Genomic DNA, 18670 nt, shown 5'->3' on the forward strand with positions numbered 1-18670 from the left:
GTGCAGAGGCTCCCCGAGGGTTCCTCTAGGGTCAAAAAGTTGAGAAAGGCTGCTCTAGACTCAGGTTAGCAAGCACCGTTCATTCATTTAACACACTTTACTCAAGGAAATGAACTTCATTAAAGCTTCCTGTGATGGGCAGGTTCTGATACTTGAAAGAAACGGCCAGGCTCCCTTGACCTGCAGGATCTCAGACGCAAACGCTCCTCTGCCATGCAAAGGAGAAGCTGGTGCAGAGAGCAGCACTTTGTCACAGAGATGAGCGACAGATGGGGCCCTCCAGACCCCGGACTAGAACCATTTATCCCTTAGCACCTACTATGCTGACTGGAGAATGTTAATCAAGTCTTTCTGGAAAACCTCATTTTTGGAGGCAGTGAGTTCTCCTTAAAGGCCAGAAATTCAAAATCTTCACAACAAGCTCTGGGCCCAATTCAAAGATGATCAGTCTTGTTTTAGAGCTGTACCACTTTGGAACATCTTGTGGGAGATTAGAGTCCATACAGAAGAACTTCCCCACCTTTAGAAAACAAGCTTATCAGGGGTGTAGCCTAACCACCTCACTGACCTGCTACTTTTTCATGTCCAGGGTGGTGGTAGTCTTACTTTGCATGGAAGATTATCTGATTACCACAGTCAGGGTTAATACAACCAGGATACAACCTAGATACAGCAAAAATCAAGCTTAAAACTCTACTGGACAAGCCCTTCGCTTGCCTCTGCTCAGTACCTATGTCCTTGGCACTGATACAGCATTTCCACCTCTCGGAATACCCGATTTCGGATGTGTCCAAGACGCTTCTCAATGATCTTTAAAAGAAAAAAAAATGGGAGGGGATATAGTTACAACAACACTGAGCTGAAGCAAATCTTTTGAGCAGATATGTTGCATTCAAAGGCTGAGTAATGATTTTGACGCCAAGCACACCTTCAACTCGTGCATGCTTCTCCAACTCGGCTCCCTCCAGCTGCTGTTGAATCCTCCCCAGGATGGGGAAGGCTGATCTGAACTAATATTTCATGGGGGTGGGTGGGATCAGCTACAATGCTCTATGATCTTGTATGAAACATGAGCAAAGTACAACATGCTCCGGAGATAACGTTTATGGAGCATTACAAGGCAGGGTTGAAGTTAACGCAAGCTACAATTGAATAAACAAACTCCCAGAGCTCTAGAGAACTGTACAAACCCTTTCCCCAAAACGTTAGTTCTTCATAGGCAAAGACAAAGAGGGTGTTTCTGTTTGATTTTAGACAGAAGAAAGAAAAGGCCATTCCTCAACTCATACCAAACCGGTAATGTAAAGAGCCCAAACACATCTGCTTATTATGTACCAGGGTTTCTCAACCAGGGTTCCGTGAGAGGTCACTGGGGGTTCCCTGGGAGATCACAGCTTATTTAAAAAAATTATTTCAAATTCGGGCAACTTCACATTAGAGAAGTAAGTTTCATTCTTTGTTTTCATTTTAAGAACACTGTGAATGCGTATATACAGGCCTACCCATAAATCGAACAGAATAATTTTGTAGGTTTTGGCCTATATTTGAGCCTGAATGTGCAGGGGTTCCTGAAGGCCTGAAAAATATTTCAAGGGTTCCTCCAGGGTCAAAAGGTTGAGAAATGCTGCTGTATAGAGTTGAATATTCCTTTTCACAAAAACTATTTCCCAGCATCTAAAACACTGACATGGCAGGCTGGGTTAAACCCCTCCCCACCATGGACAGTTTCTCCCCTCTGCAATTCTCAAGCCTTCTTTTCTCCCTGTCTCCCGCTTCCTCAATCTCCCCCCCACAACACCACCCCACCTCCCTTCCTAATCCCTTTAGCTTCTTCCAATCTGCAAATTCAGCCTTTTGACTCAGAATTGCAAGATCCCACCTGTGAAACAGTCATCAAGATAGTTTGGGGGAGCAGACATGCACCTGGCAAGCCTCTTCAGTCCCCCATGCTTGGACAGTAACAAGTAACTTTGCTGACTTATTCAGAAGCAAAGGGAGGGCAGGGAGTCTCCAGCTGTTCTCTGGGCAGCTGATTCCTTTTTTTCTTTCTTTTCCTTTGACTAAGAGATTTCAGGATGGTCCAAGCACTTTTTACAAGCCTACCCCTTTGAAGCTGCAGCAACGTGCAAACTGTTGGTATGAAACTGAAGAGCAAAAGGGTGGAAAATGAGATTATTTATGAGGCCCCACATTTCCCTGCTCCCCAAGTTGCCACTTTACAGCCCAAGATGAATGGAAGAGCTGTTGTTTCTCGCCTCCTGCCAACTTAAAAAAAAAACATGCTCCCTAGAGAGACGTGAACTCAGTATGCAGCAGCTGTTCTCCACCCTCTGCCCCGGGAGGCTTTAACATCACCACCCCTTGGCTTCCCTTTTCCACCACCAATTTTACAACTGTCCTCTTCTCCCTTCCCCGAAGCCATGGCATCCGCACAACACAAACACACACACAAGCTGGTGCCAGGTTCTCCCTGTCCCGTTTTAGATCATCTGTGTCACTGTTCTTGCCCTAATGCAAGCTGGCAGGAGGGATTAGGGAAAAAAAAAGCTGGGGGAGAAACAGTTGGACTTGAAAAGAGAAAAGGTCAGACTGGGAGATGCAGCTGAGAAAGACACCTCTGAGTGAAATTTTAAACAGAAAACTGGTTGCCTTTTGGCAGAGAGCTGTTGCAAGGGAATTACGGGGGGGAAATGGTCTCTTGTTTTTTTTTTTAATCAAGTCTTCTATTTACTTAACAATTGATATAAAGAGATTAAGTCCACCATATATTAAGGGAGGACATCTACACTGAATTGAGCTGGAAGCATCTTGGACTGCAGATGTGAATCACAGGATCCTATAGCCGGAAGGAGTCATATAGTATTCAATTGCCCTGCTCAGAAGAGTAATAAAAGTATCCCAGATAGATGGTTAAACATACCCAACACAGGGCAGCTCATTGCCTTTCTGGGGAACTGGTTCCACTGGGAACCTGTCTTTATTTGCCATACAAATTTGAAAAATAAATGGTTTAAAAGCATCTCTTTTTCCCCCTAACGTTCACACATTCATCACTTGGGACCATCACTTGCCATACAGGCCAGGATTTGTAGTCTAAACACTTCTGGAGGATGCTAGCTTGGGAAAGGGGACGAGGTTCAACAAATTGCCAGCTTTAGATCACAAAGGTTTCTGCCATCATCTGTCTGTTAGCCTGGCACCAACGTGACATCTTGCTTGTTCCCACTTGTAATCAACTAAACACAGCTATCCATTTAGGAATTCAAGAGCAGGCTTGATTTTACGTTAACATCTTATACAGAAGAGTGCCAGGACAGTTTTCACAAGCAGGTTTTTAAAAAACAAAATAAAATGGAGAGGCAGGGGGAGGAAGGGATTACACAATCTTAATAATTTTCCTCAAGACCAAGAGTACAGACGTTCTATTTATTTTAGGCAGCAGTATGTGTTTCAAAAGAAGCTGGAAACAGAAGAGCTGTTTCATTATTATTAATCATGCAGTTATATGGCTGGCATGTTAATTAGAGGAACTAATCAGCTGATGTGTAAAGTAAATCTCTCTTGCACAGAAATGTATTATTATATTTGTATCTGCCTAATGCTTGAACAGCTTCAATAAATACAAATAATAAATATACTCTGGAAGGCATAATCATCCCTTATATTCCAGATCAAGGAATACATCTCCTGATGCCTTAGCAATGCCAATTAGAAGCCACATTTCCAGCCGCTGGTGGTAATTAAAAAGAAACCTCTACTAGTTAAAAAAAGGTTAGTATCTTTCTGAAAGTAAGTCGGTAGTATACCACAGAATGAACTAAGCTAACTTTCTATTTGCAAAGGTTTTTTTCACAATTCAACTGAGCATTCCAAAGTGACTTTCACTACACCCTTACATAAAATACTGAAACATTTTCTACCCCTTCATTCTGTTCCATGGCTAAAAGCAGACCGAGGTGTGGCAAACAAGCAAATTCTCAAATCTGCAACTGCAGGCAAGATCATTCTAGCTTGTGAGGCTGAAATGAAAAGCAGCAACAAAAAAGGAACCCAATCAACTGGTTTCCCACCAATTTAAGAGCACTGATGCATAACTCTATCTTTAGTGCTTCTGACCCAGATGAAGCATGCCCCATGCGCATTCTAAGATTAAGCTTACTATCTGAAGTGCTTGTATGGGCTGATATCTGGAACCCAACATCTATTATGTCATTTTTAGATTTGCCTTTAAATAGGAGAGAATAGTAAGCTGAAAACTTGCCCAGGAAGTTTTGTTCAACTAAACATTTAATATTCCATGCCACAGCTTCTAGTATATACACAGGACACATTAAAGAGAGAGAAAGCAAGCACTCAATGGGCTTACAGTTCATTGCACCAACAGCTTCTTCAATGGCATCATTTTTGGTCATTGCAACTATCATCAAATATTTAAATAACTCAGTCAAGGTTTGAAGAAGGAAGCCTGTATGTAGCAGGACAGTTAATCTATCATTTCAGAGAATTACTATCTTTACTAAACCTGCTTCACAACCATGAACCGCCCAGATTCGCTTGCTGAGATGGGCGGTGAAGAAATGTGATACATAAATAAACAAACAATGTCTTGGCATGTTCTCAACAATCCTGTAAGGTAGGAAAGATTACCACATGCCAACAGATCAAAACCAACTATCTCCCAAGTCCAGCAGTATGATTAAAGACTTGTGCACATTTCTGCTTGCATCAGCCGAAGCCTCCAAACACGCTGTAGATATGACACAGATGTAGGCAGACTGGAACTGGAGTTTTATTTACAAAGCTAGATTAAGGTTCAGAGCCCAAGTCTGCTAAGATCAAAGCAAACTGCCCAGAGCTTGGAAGCTAGTTAGGAATCCTGGCTCCACTCTACAATCAAAATTAACTTTCTTGCAAAGCCACAACTTCACCACAGGATTTGCAGCACCTCAGCATTTTCCTGAAACAGTTTTGGGTAGATTAGAAGGGACAGGCTGTAAAGAGCGGAACCACTGAGACCAAATGGGAATCTTGGTGTTGCCCAATCCCCAAGACGCTTTCTCCAATGCTAGAGCAGTACAAAGCATATCTCAAAAACATATCTGCTGACTTTTTCTCCTGTGATGCATCAGGATTCCACTACTGCAGAGGACCAAAGTTTGGATATTCCCCTCCACACACACATTTTAGCTCAACCTTTTTGGCATCAGTGTATTGGAAGCAACAGCCCTCATTTCCCAAATCCAGTAAGAATTCCCTTTCCTCAAAGGAGCCACTATAACCAAGGATTCATACCTTCACTGCATACTCCTTATTAGTAATGAGGTTAACACAGGCCTGGACTTTTGCATGTGCTCCTTCTCCGAGGACCTCTTCTTGGAGCTGGTAAACATCTGGACATGGTGACAGAAAGAGGAGGACAGGGAGAGAAAGCATATCCCAAAATGAGACTTCCACAGAGTTTTCAGACAGCAGCCCAATGATTTGGGAGAAAACCCACAAAAGGCCAAAAATTCAAGGGTAACGATTTCAGAGCCACCCACATCTAGGTTCTCCCAGTTTCCAGAATTCATTGTTTCAAAGACACTACGTAGCCTCACTCTACTCAAAGAGTTTCTAAACACCTCTAATAGCCATCAAGTCCAACTCCCTGCTCCATGCAAGAATCTAGACAAAAGCATCCTCTACCAATTACTCCCCAGTGTCTCTTTAAAGACATCCAGGGAAGTAACTGGTTCCATGGTCAAGCTACTCTAACTGTTGAGATGGTTTATTCTTATACTCAACCAAAATCATCCTCCCTATAACTTGAACCCATTATTCTGTCTTCCACCCTCTGCATGGCAAAGAACATCTCTATCTCCTTTCAAGTATCTGGAGAATGCTTCCATATGGCTCCTCAGTCTTTTCTTTTCAAGGCCTAACGTTCTCAATTCCTTCCGTATCTTGTCTTAGGACTTTTGTTTCGCTCATCCCGGTTGCCCTTCTATGAACCTGCTTCAGGTTCATCGCTGGACGCAATTCTCCAGCTGGGGTCTGACTGTATAAATAATGACGGCAGAAGCCAACCACATCCACTCATTCCACCTGTGGGAAAGCACAGCTAACGAACTATAGACACCTCTGCCTGCAGTTTGCGGAGCATGTTGCATGAGTGCATTTTGGTGCAAAATTGAAAAACTGTGTGCACTGAAGATAACAAAACCTAATAAAGAAATTTCATCCTAAGTCTTTGCCAGGTGATATACCTCCTAGCAAATGAGTTGAGGGCAATAGTACATTGGATTGTTGTGTGTCTCTATTTTAGAGACCCTGGCATAGACTAGCATACAGGTAGTCCTCAACTTACAACCATTCATTTAGCAACCAAAGTTACGACGGTGCTGGAAAAAGCGACTTATGACCATTGCAGCATCCCCACGGTCACATGATCAAAATTCAGGCCCTTGGCAACCAGCATGTATTTACAACGGTTGCAGCTTCCCAGGGTCATGTGACTGCCATTTGCAACCTTCCCAGCCAACTTCCAACAAGCAAAGTCAATGGGGAACTGCGTTGACCGTGATTCATTTAACGGCCATCATAAAATTGGGTGCGGTCACGTGATGCCTCGCTTAACGATGGATTTTCTAGTCCCTGTTGTGGTCATAAGTCGAGGACTACCTGTACACATGCTCAGTATAAAACTAAGCATCAGTTGCATTTACAGCATACTGACCAAAATGTGCCAAACCTAAAAAAAGTATGAATATAAAAACAAGTTTACAGGTAGTCCTCATTTAGTGACCATTTGCAGTTACAACCGTGAGTTGTAAATGTAACTTTGCAACCAATTCTCATATTTATGACCTTTGCAGGTCTGTAAAGCAAAGGAAAGCTGAAGAAAGACTGTAAGCACAGTCGTGGTTTCACTTAGTGACCGCTTCTCTTAACCAAGTTGCCACTCCCAACTGTGGTTTCTAAATAAGGACTACCTGCATTGCATGTTTGGTGATTCAGAGAAAGCGTATGATAAAGTAAATTGGCTTGAACTATCAAGTGTTCTGCACAAATATGAAGGATGGTTGCTGATGGTAGTAAAGATCAGTATATGATAGAAATAAATAATGTTTGACAATCAGCGGGATGTTTAGCAAATGATTCAACGTGCACAGGAAGGACTAAGACAAACATGTGTCATGTCCCTTTGCTGGTTTAATGTCTTCATGTAAAAGTGTTTGTGGTTGTGCTAGATGTTGACTGGTTGGGGATATTAAAATTTTATTTATTTATTTTCTATCCCACCTTTTTATTATTTTTATAAATAACTCAAGGCGGCGAACATTCCTAATACTCCTTCCTCCTCCTGTTTTCCCCACAATAGCCCTGCAAGGTGAGTTGAGCTGAGAGGGAGGGACTGGCCCAAGGTCACCCAGCCGGCTTTCATGCCTCAGGCGGAACTAGAACTCACAGCCTCCTGGATTCTAGCTCAGCACCTTAACCACTAGACCATACTAGACCAAATGTTACTACCCTTTCATGATGGAATAAGAAGGAAGGATCTGAAGACCAACGTATCAAAATGTCAATAGTTGGGTCTGATAGGAAAAATGGAAGTTATGCATAAATCGTTAAAAAAAAAGCAAGCTCAAGCAGATGAATTTGTGCTCCTTGGCAGAACGTTTACTAAAGATGGGAACGTGGATGGAATTGAAGCATGCACGTGCTGGTAGAGAGGTTGTGGGCAGTTTGTAGCCTGTGGCGAGGAACGAATCTTTGTCACACCAAGCGGTACAGGAGCATGGCACTGTTCCCTTTGTCACACAGAAGGTATGTCAAGAGAAACATAAAAATAAGAGGAATGTGGTGGGAATGGGTGATCAAGTATGTGTACTACAACACAGAAGAGAAACAGTCAAGGATGAGTATGTTCCAAATTAATATGGATTGAATACAAAAGTGGGTGACCACTGGAAAGTACACTGATATCACAGGGATAATGAATGAGAACACAAAAAGAAGAGGGAATGGGTTGAAAGAAAGAGGAAGATGGAGGACGTTGTGGCTGGATGGTGCTGAGAAGACAAGAGAGAGGAGAACTTTAAAAAAACACAGGCAACGTACAAAGCGGTGGAAACCAGGATGGTCTGCAACTATAGCAAGACAGAGAGAGATCGAGTAGGTGATTTTGGTGTACGCTAGTTTTACTTACGTTTCCTTTTCTTTTTCTCATTCCCTGCCTTTCATTGCTTTGGTTTACTGTTTCTTCTTTATTAGATGTTCATAGCAAGGCAAGTGACCGTTTAGTCAAGTTCAACAAGCCAGAATTGTCAAGAGAACATCACTGGCGACCTTCAACAACCGTAACAGGGATTGACAGCAGCTAAGCTTGTCCCTTTCCAGCAATTGTATTTGCGTCTGATCAGACTGGTTTTAGAAGGAAAACCCTGTAGGAGAGGTTGCCTGTTCCTCTAACTCTATTTCAACTGATTTTAAAAATCACCCAGCATTTGCATTATCTTGCTTACTCCAAAAGGGAACAGTGTGATGGGTATGTATGTCACCAGATATGGAAATCAGGAGCACAATCTTGCTTGTCCGCAGTCAGATGATAAGCTGGCTGGGCTTGAGGCACGAACACGTTTAGTAAGAATGTGAGGAAGATCCATAAGGATTTTCCCAGTTAGCTTACTGAAAACAGGCTAGAATATTGTCAGTTCTTTTTGTTGAATTTTAAATGAACCCAGTTTCTTTTCTGGTCCATGAACAGATTTCATCATTATGCCAGTTGCCAGTTCCTCCTTTTAGTTTTTGTTCTACTTGTTTAGATCAATGCCTGCGTGTTTTAGTTCGTGAACCGTTTTGGAAATTAGTATTTAAAAACACTTACAAACTTCCCCTTTTACTACAGGAATCGAAACAATATCCCCATAGGTCTGCGAGCCTGTACTGAAGCTTAAAGTAAAATATTTTCACAATAAGAGGTACAGAGTCATGGGAAAAAGGCACTTTTCTCCTAATGTGGACTAGTGACTTGGCTATGTTTGCCTCACCTTCAAACCTCCCTGAAAAACTGTCCGTGGCTCTACAGCGTTTTTTCTTCTTGTTTCTTTTCTTGGCATTGGGGATGTCTATGGGCTGACTCGAAGGCATATCTGTCAAGAAATATTGCATTTTTAAAGAAAGAAGAAAAAAAAAGTATCACGGTAAAGATAACATTTGAACCCAGAAGCTAACAACAGGCAACAATTACAGGCAAGCTGGATCTTGAAGCCAATCTCACATTTTGCCCATAAACTAGGACACGGGGAGGAGTTCCTTTTCCAATTTGGCATTTCTCACAGTTGCAGAAAGGAGAAGAACCCCTGCGAGTGCACCCTTAGGATCATTTATAAGGATCTTAACTCACACATGGTTAGTCACCCACGCTTGCTGGGTTTTCAAGGGGTCATCCCATGTCCAAAGATTGTGCAATGTCAATTTTCAGCAGCATTCACCACTGGGCTGAAGGGAAGCCCTTCTGAATCAGATTAGATGTCCATATGATCCAATACTCCACTTCCTAACAGCTAGATTCCCCTGTACCCCAACAATTGGAGGAGGAATGTAGGGTGTGGACTAGCAGTCCTCTTCCATTTCTCCCCATCTCCTGGGACTCAGAAGCAACATGCTAACTGTGAAAACTATACCATGATAATCCAATTTATCCTCAATGAATTAGACTCATTTTGGAATGCAAAAAAACAGGCATGGGGCCACAGCTCTTTCATGAGATTTTTCATGGGGGGCAGGGACTTGGGCTTTTGGGGTCGATGTTTTTATTTTGTTCTCCACCCAGAGTTTCACTGGACAGATGGGTAGCTCTATGAATTTGATAAATACATAAATTATGAAAAATACATAAATACATTCCTAACACGCCTTCATTCTGTCCCTCCCACTTCTTTTTCAAAGACAAAAAATGGAGCTCACCGGGCCGGGAGGAACATTCGAAATTGAAGACAGACTCCAGGTGATTTGACTGAGAGAATTCCAGGTCAAATGGATTCTGGCCCTGGTGATAGGGGAGAAAGGGAAAAAGAAAAAGGTGATATAAATGCTGGGTGATTTTTAAAATCACTTGAAATAGAGTTAGAGGAACAGGGACCTCTCCTTATAGGGTTTTCTTTCTAAAACCAGTCTGATCAGAAGCAGTTACTGGAAAGGGACAAGCTTAGCTGCTGTCAATCCCTGTTACGGTTGTTGAAGGTCACCAGTGACATTCTCTTGACAAATCTGGCTTGTTGAACTTGACTCTAAACAGTCACTTGCCTTGTTATGAACATCTAATAAAGACCTGCATCTGATCCTTGTGTATTTAAAGGTCATTAACACACACTCCCCCTACACCAAAAAATTATTTCTTCTAACAATTATGCATAGGCCAGGCCACTGTCATGTACGTTTCTATCACTTCACTGCAGGAGGAAGAGAATACTTTTGTTTTTCTGTAAATCATTCTGCATATTTTTCTGCTTATGATCTTAATATCATCTAATGAAGCCCTCTTCCAGGTCCCCCACAAAGGAGGTGAAGTGGGACTCTACAACAGCCTTTTCTATGGTGGCATCGCATTTACAGAATGCCCTCCCCAGAGAGGCTCGATTGGTGAGTTGGTTAGCATCAGTTTGGTGCCAAGTGAAGACCTTTCTATTTTCCCAGGCTGTTTAATTAGCTTTTAATGGTACTTTAATCCTTAGTTTTTCTATGACTGATGCACTGCTGACTAGTTTATATGGTGATTTTATTTCATATTTTTGACTGTATAGGGCATGCCTTTATTCAGATTGTATTTTTTAATGTATTTAATTGTAAACCATCCACAGAGTTTCAACTACTGGGCCATTTAAAAACTTAATAAGAAACGGTATTATAAAAGGAAGTAACTTATTGGGGACTGGGTCTGCAGAGCTGAAGTATGCTAGTTGTTGTTTCTTAAATAGTTTGATGTACAAACTAGGTTCAAACATGTCAAAAAAAAAAAAAAAAGAGGCAGGCAGACAGTGAGAGAGGACCTTTCCCAAAAGGAGGTCACTAGGAAGGCGGTGAAGCTACATGGCAAAACAAGCCACAAGCTGGTCTAACAAGCTGGAACAGTGTCCCGCCAGCTTCCTGGACACCCATCCCATAATGAATACGGAGGAGAAGATTTATTTAGAATAGACAAGCTTGCAGGAAATCTCCCAGGCACCTCCAAGGCCACTGTGAAACATCAGATGGCTCATGTGGGGAAGGCAGTTAGCATTTGCTACACCCAAGCTCAGCCTTTCCCAATTTGGCATTTTTCAGGTGTGCTGTGATTGCAATCCTTGGAATTCCAGCTGGGAATTTAGCCGGAGAACCCCAGAAGAGGGAAGGGTGCCGCACCTGCGCATTCCCCAGAAGCAGGTGGTAAAGTCTGTCTCCAGCTTGCTTTATTTATATTTATATATTTATATATCAAATTTAAATGGCCGCCCACCTCACAAACAGTGACTCTGGCCAGCGTACAATTAATAAAACGATAAATATATAAAAATAGTCATTATTAAAATGTAAAAAACAAAACAAAACCACAAGGCACAAGAGAGAGTCAAGGCTAACCACAGTAATGAAGCCACCTCAAGATCTCACCGGTTCCCTGGGACCTCCCCAGCCTGATGACATAGCTAGATCTTGAGGGACTTCTGAAACATTAAATAATTCATTCATTTGGGAGATTTATATCCTGCCATGCAGGACTTCGAGGTGGTCTCTCTAGTGCTCCAGACTCCAATTTTTCCCCACAATAATGAGGAGGTTGAGCTGAGAGGACTGGCACAAAGACCCCCAGGGAGTTTCCCTGGCTGCAGGAGGACCAGAACAAGAATCTCCCTAAAACTCAATGCCTTAAAGCAGTGTTTCTCAACCTAGGCAACTTGAAGATGTGTGGACTTGAACTCCCAGTTGGGGAATTCTGGGAGTTGAAGTCCACACATCTTCAAGTCACCCAGGTTGAGACACACTGCCTTAAAGGCTTCAGCACCCTAATATCACTTCTGAAGGCAGCAAGGAAAAATAGGTCTCACCTAGTTTGATTTTTAAATGGATTTTTTAAAAATTTCATATAGACAACACTTGACCAACATTTCCAAAAGGAAAAAGAAATTCCACTACATTCAATGTTGTGCTCCATGCATATCCAAACATGAGCATCTCATTATTTTTGTCCATAAAAGGGACCCCCCGAGTGCCCAAAATAACTTTGCAAATATCAAATCGTCCCCTCATTACTGCCTCTAGCACAGGGAAGACTTAGTAAGAGTTGACAAGAGAAGAGACCCAGCCACAAGGTTTAAGAGTTATCACATATGGTTGCCCAATGTCCAACAAAACTGAAAAAGGACACTCTAACGGTATTCCAGTCTCATTTCACTCGTGATCAAAAGTTGATGTAAAAAGTTGTGGAAGTGCGTAAGAACAGGTATGGCACTGCCAGTTAAGTAAGACCGCCTATCAATAAACAAACTTATTAACTCACAGCCTAAGTACAAAAACTCTTACACAATCTGCTGAGCTGGAAAAAAAATTAAAAACTCTGAACTTCACTAATGTTTGTAGATGAGGACACCAGCCCTGACTTAGCCATATCAGATAGACACATTTGGGAACCATTGCCTCACTATCTAGAAATTTCATATGTACTTTCCCAGCCCAAAACACATATGCACACACGCACAGATATTTGCAAGAGCACCACTGAGCCAGGAGAAAAAGCTGACCAGAACAGTCCACAAATCCCACAATGCTTTGCTTAGAGATTAAAATAATTATAAAAGATAAAATAGAAGCCGAGACAGTACAAAGATCTAGCAATTTCTCATGGGGGAGGTGGGATACAATTTTACTGCAATAGGAGAGGCTGCAGTAGGCAGCAAGATTTAGAAGTGAGCGAGGCAACAAGGCAGGGGGTGTGATATGCACTACATTGTGATCTTGGGTAATCACTGTGCAAAATTACATGTAGTCCTTGCTTGATCCCTTCTCACCGCTATTTTTTAATCCAGTCTACACAGTTGCCCTTAACGCTGATCCCCATCCCACCGCTTCTGCCTCAAACCGCAATCATGCAGGTCTGCTCAGCCTCGCGGCGCAGCCTCAGACACCACCTGGGACTTTATTTTAAGCCTTGTTGTTTTCTTGCAGACGTTTCATTGCCAGACTAGGCAACGTCTTCAGCGCGAAGATGTTTCGCACATTTTTGCACATTTCGCACTGAAGATGTTGCCTAGTCTGGCAATGAAACGTCTGGAAGGAAACAACAAGGCTCAGAGAGCACCAAGGACTCCACAGTTCAACCCTGAGCTGCAAATATTCGCTTCGATTGGTACTTTATTTTAACACTGGTTTTTAGAAAAGGCTCAGCAAGGGTTTCCCTGCTTCAAGACCGGCTACCCTGTGGGTGTGCCTCTGGCTCAGAAAATATGCTGCTGTTGTTGTTGTCGTTCTCCCCTCGCATTCACTGCCTTTCTCCTTTAGGAAGAGCTAGGCCAAACATTGCAGAACACAAAGGGTGCTTACATAACATGCTCGCTCCACCCCCCCTTCCAAGGCCTCGCTGGCATCCAGACCGCAAGGTACAACAGAAGTGACATCAACACAGGCAGCTTTAAAAAAGTGTGGACACCCACACCGACACCAACAGCAGGCAGACACAAACATAAGCACGTCCATTCAATCGGGGCCCTCCCGGCCCACCCCACCCCCCGACTCTTTCCTCCCAGCTGCTCTCCACAACACAAAACCAGAACTTTACAACTGCACTGCTATTTGGTTCCACGCCAGGAAGCTGCGCTATTTAAACAAAAACAAAAAAACCTACCACGTCTGACAGGAATTTTGCAGCAAAATTCCCCCACCCCCTGAAACACACACACACATCCACCACAACCAATACCCCTAAGAATCTGGCTTGATTGGCTTTAAAAAAAAATCAACCCAACAGTGCTAAATTAAGGTTAGGCAGTAAAAACAGGTTGGTAATACCCACAAGGCGAAGTGTGTCTGGAGCAATTATAAACCTTGTGGAAAAACACCAGCAGGAAATTCAAGTCAGAGAGCCCAGAAAGCATGTTGGGTGCAGCCAACCCAAACCAAATTTGGTGATAAAATTCAGAGACTGGGGGGGAGGGTTATTATATAATACAAATTTAATTTGCAAAAGGACATCAGGAGAACAAGCCTGCAATTCAGCACGGGCTTTGGAGAAAGAGGAGGAAAACATGCAAACAGGCTCGCATGTCCAATGAATACCCAAAATTTGCAAGGAAAGAAAACAGAAGATTTGGTTCTTCCAGAATCGAGATTCCAATTCTCAATTTATTCTCTGCCTCTGGGGCATGAAGCTATCTGTTCTCTTTCAAGGGATAATCGGGGGTCTGCCTCACCCCAAAATAAATATTCATTCTACCCTTTTTCCTAGGAACCACAGGCATCATAGCTAACTTTGCAACTCCTGCCCCATTTTATTCTCCTAACAATGCTTCCAGGTAGGCTAAAATTGAGGGAGAGGTAAAAATAACGCAAAGGTTTGAATCTGGATCTCTTTAATCATCAAATGACAAATTAACACAACATTGTTTCCTTGAACAGGAGTGTCAATGTCCTTCATCATCTATTTATTTATTTTCTGTAAGGCCATAGACCAAAAGAGGAGGAAATGCGTGTGAATCCAAGTCTGGAGCGTGTTACATTCTCAGACACTTCTAGTTAGTGCTTTGGATTCTGACTTGCTGCTACGGGTTGCAAATCCTTATCCAACCATAACATTCCCAGGACAAGGTCAGCCAGCCTTCCTTAAACCCTGACCGGGTTCTCAGAGTTTTATCATGATTGGCCAAGTAAGCCACAGTGGCTGAGTTTTATTATCCTGTAAGCTAGGGCCAAACAAACTTAGGCAGAGGGGAGAACTCCCTCTCGAATCTCTCTGTAAACTACCTCACAAGGGGGTTGTGCGAGTAAAAGGCAGTCTTTATGGAGAAGCTACAAAAGAGACTATAGCGTGTCCTGCCAAGTTTCACAAGCCCTCCCTAAGCAAGGGAGTTTGAACCCAAAGCAGGAGTTTAGGCTGGATCATCCAAGCCAGGGTCTTGACACCTAAGGCCAGACCATAAGCACTTGAATCTTAATACCTACCAACAAAATCTAAGGTGGTCTATTCAACGCAACCTTAGTCTTAGAGGAAGCAAGTCTTCGAGACCTCACAAAAATGACCTGCACAAGTAGATAAACTACAAAAGTCATTTTGGGAACCTAGGATGAAGAAAAACATGTATCCTATCGTCGCATCACAATTACCAAATGCCACTATATACCATCTCTGTATCCTCCATCTTCAGCAGGGTTCCTCAACCTTGGCAACCCTAAGCTGTGCAGACTTCAACTCCCAGAATTCCCCAGCCACAGTATGTGGAACCAGGGTGGTCTCTATTGCACACCCACAATCAGAGGAGCACTATTTGGACTCTGGGAAGGTTTGTGCAAACTTCAAAGGCTGCCCCCACCCCTGATTTTTGACAAAGTCACTGGCTGTTCTGAAGTGCACCATGAGGACTAGCAGCTTGAGTTTAAAGAAGAAAACCAGATGGGAGCTATTTTTCCAGATCACAGAAAAACCAGATGGGAGCTATTTTAACATGTGTGCCAGCTTGCAAACAAACATTTCAAAGTACAAAGAGCAAAAGCATTCAAACTATGGTTATGCACTATATAAACAGATGAGGTCAACCTGTGTGACAAAGACAAGCGATTCCCCAGAGTTTTCAAGAAGGGAATATCAGGGACAAATTCAGCTCAAGCCACAGAAACTTATTATTAAAAAGAAGAGCTTGGCCCAACCACTCTACCTCAGTGCCCAACAGGGCCAGCCCTCACACACTGCCAACCAGGATGCCAGCATCCCATAATTAGGAGCCGCCATCAGCCAGCAAAAGATGAACATGGACTGACGGGAAAGAGGAGAAATCATCATGGGTTGAACCCCATGGCTTTGAGCAGAGTGCTGACTGGCATCCCTGTGAGGTGGAATTCATAAGCAGGACAGGTTTTTGAACTGGCTGGGAGGCTCCCTCAGACTCAGTTACCCCACCTGCATAATGGGAACAAGGCAGCTATCAGCAAGCTGGAAGAGACAGTCTCGGCTCTCCTAAGGCCACCAGGTACAAACCACGCACATTACACTTCTAAACCACCTGAGTCTCTGCCTGACAGTATAGGAGCACAGAATACATACTAAACACTTTCACACAAGGTTCCCATCCCTTTGCTGACTTATTTTGCCAGACATATCCCTTCCATATCCCCTAAGAAGGGCCCTTCAGCCTGCATTCCTCAAACCTTATCAGTGTTTTTTCAGCTACCCACATAGCTATAGTAGCCCCAAATCTTCAGGCATGATTGGACATGTTAGCAATAGATTTACATCACTAAGAACTGGAAGCTTATCTTTACATTTGGGGGAGAAAAAGAGAATTCCAGCCACTGTTACTCCAACTTAAAAAAATGTAAGAGGTAAAGGACTCTCCAAAAAATGAATCAGAGAAGTTTGAAAAAAATACAAACCATCATTATTCTTAAAAAAAAAAAAAACAAGTGAGATGGTGTGAGGTATGGCATGAAGAAGTGTTCAGTTGTATTTTAAGAGATAGTGATAATGCTGGTTATACTTGCTGGGGATGAAGGGGGAAATTTCTTTTTCTATCTTTTTCTCTTTTTTTTCCCTGCACCTTTTAATTTTTTAATGTATTTCTGTATTATGTAGCTATATTAGCTTTATTTGCATAATATAATCTTCAATAAAATTATAGGAAATTTAAAAAAAAAACAGGTGAGCTTGCTGGCATTACGAACACACCTCCTGGGTCTCCCTTAAAAACCAGAAGTTGCAATAGCCCCACCAGGGCTAGAACTGTACATCACAATCTAGAATCACACTCAGCCTAGCTTCTACAAAAGCACATGTATAGCAAAAGAAAACAAGGCCATAACCTCTTTAAAATCCAAGCCAGGTTTTTTTCTCAAAGCCTGTTGAGTCCAGAATAGGTACACTGAAGGCCTTGCTATGGAAAAGCATCAAATTAAGCTGATTTGTAGCCAAAATTAGAATCTCTACACCAGTGTTTCTCAGCCTTGGGATCTTTAAGATGTGTGGACATGCTGGCTGGGGAGTTCTGGGAGTTGAAGTCCATACATCTTAAAGTTCCCAAGGTTGAGAAACACTGCTCTACACACACACACACATCATGTTGAATGCATTTGACAGTAGCTGTGTTCACACAATAAACTAAGCCACAGTTGCTTAACTGCACTGTACTAACTACACTTGGCTAGATTCACATAACTTACTAACACACACACCAGGATTTAAAAAGCCCAATGTGTTGGTAACACAACAGCAACTACAGATAAGCAAACCAAACTATGTCTTAGTTGGATGTGCGTACCCAATCAGTGAGAGCAATAAGAAATGTCCTTCAATGTCCTAAACACAGATGTACAAAGCTTTACTGTATTTTGCTTTAAGATCTGCAGTTTGCTTTCTCAACTTTGTTCCTTTACTTTCTCTGTTCCTGCCCCCCACTGCTGATTTCTTATTAAACAAAATGTATGCTAGAAGGCCAGGGCCCAATCACCTCACCAAGTAACAGCTTTTGATACAGCATAGTGCATGAAGCCCACCACTGTGGTCTGGAAACCACAGTTAACGGTTCAGAACTGGGCTTATTATTCATGGTTAAGCAAACCAAGGATTAGCCTAATGTGCTTAAACCCAATGCCACTCTCAACTGCAGCACTCATTGATGTATGCCATCCTCTGTGGCTAGGCATTATGAATGTTGAAGACTACAGGTTGGGATAGACTGTGCTATATGAGTAATTTTTTTTTAATCTGTTCAATCATGTCCAATTCTCAGAGAGTGCCTGGACAAGTCCCTGCAGTTTTCTCTGCAAAGTTTTTTCAGAAGTGGTTTGCCATTGCCTCCTTCCTGGGGCTGAGAGAGGGGGACTGGCCCAAGGTCACCCAGCTGGCTTTGTGCCTAAGGCAGGACTAGAACTCACAGTCTCCCAGTTTCTAGCCTGGTGCCTTAACCACGACACCAAACTGGCTTATTGAGTACCATACTTACCATGTTTGGCACCAGGTACCTGCAAAGCACTGGCAAGAACAAGAATAGGTAAATGGTGGTAGAATGGGCATCTTAATGGTTCAGATCCATGATATGACCTAGCAAGGAGCACATAAATGCAGGGACTATTTGGGAATTCTGACTATTCCATTTCTTCCCCAGGAATCTAAGCACCCCATTCCCAAATTCAGGAGCATCTCAAATGTACATTAAGAAAACGCAAATTCCTTTCTGCTACAACAAAAAAACTCAGGTAGCAACAACACTGAACAGGGGAAGCTTCAGTTAAGTATATTTTAAGAACAACTACAAAAGTCTCAGTGAACACGGAGTCTATTCAGTAGCCACAAAATACGCTAGAACTGGGAAAGGGGAACATCCAGAAATTTGGAGAGATGGACAGGACCAGTTCAACTTGCAACATTTTGCCGCAGACTGCAGAAACACCTGTAAACTTCTACCTGTTGTAACTATTTTAGGAAGTATTATGTATTCCCAATGGTCAGCTACCT

General features: G+C 42.6%; 1 protein-coding gene across 1 annotated transcript in view; it reads right to left on the minus strand.

Annotated features, from left to right (window-relative positions):
• Nucleotides 1–18670, minus strand: part of MKNK2 (MAPK interacting serine/threonine kinase 2) — a 42893-nt gene that overhangs the window by 21967 nt on the left and 2256 nt on the right. The window contains exons 3-6 of the mRNA XM_063290778.1: nt 9949–10030; nt 9030–9131; nt 5293–5390; nt 731–810 (exon numbers count right to left, since the gene is read on the minus strand). Coding sequence (XP_063146848.1) covers nt 731–810; nt 5293–5390; nt 9030–9131; nt 9949–10030 — 362 coding nt within the window. The remainder of the gene's footprint in view (nt 1–730; nt 811–5292; nt 5391–9029; nt 9132–9948; nt 10031–18670) is intronic.

The sequence above is a fragment of the Candoia aspera genome, chromosome 1, assembly GCF_035149785.1.
Source record: "Candoia aspera isolate rCanAsp1 chromosome 1, rCanAsp1.hap2, whole genome shotgun sequence".
Taxonomy (NCBI): domain Eukaryota; kingdom Metazoa; phylum Chordata; class Lepidosauria; order Squamata; family Boidae; genus Candoia; species Candoia aspera.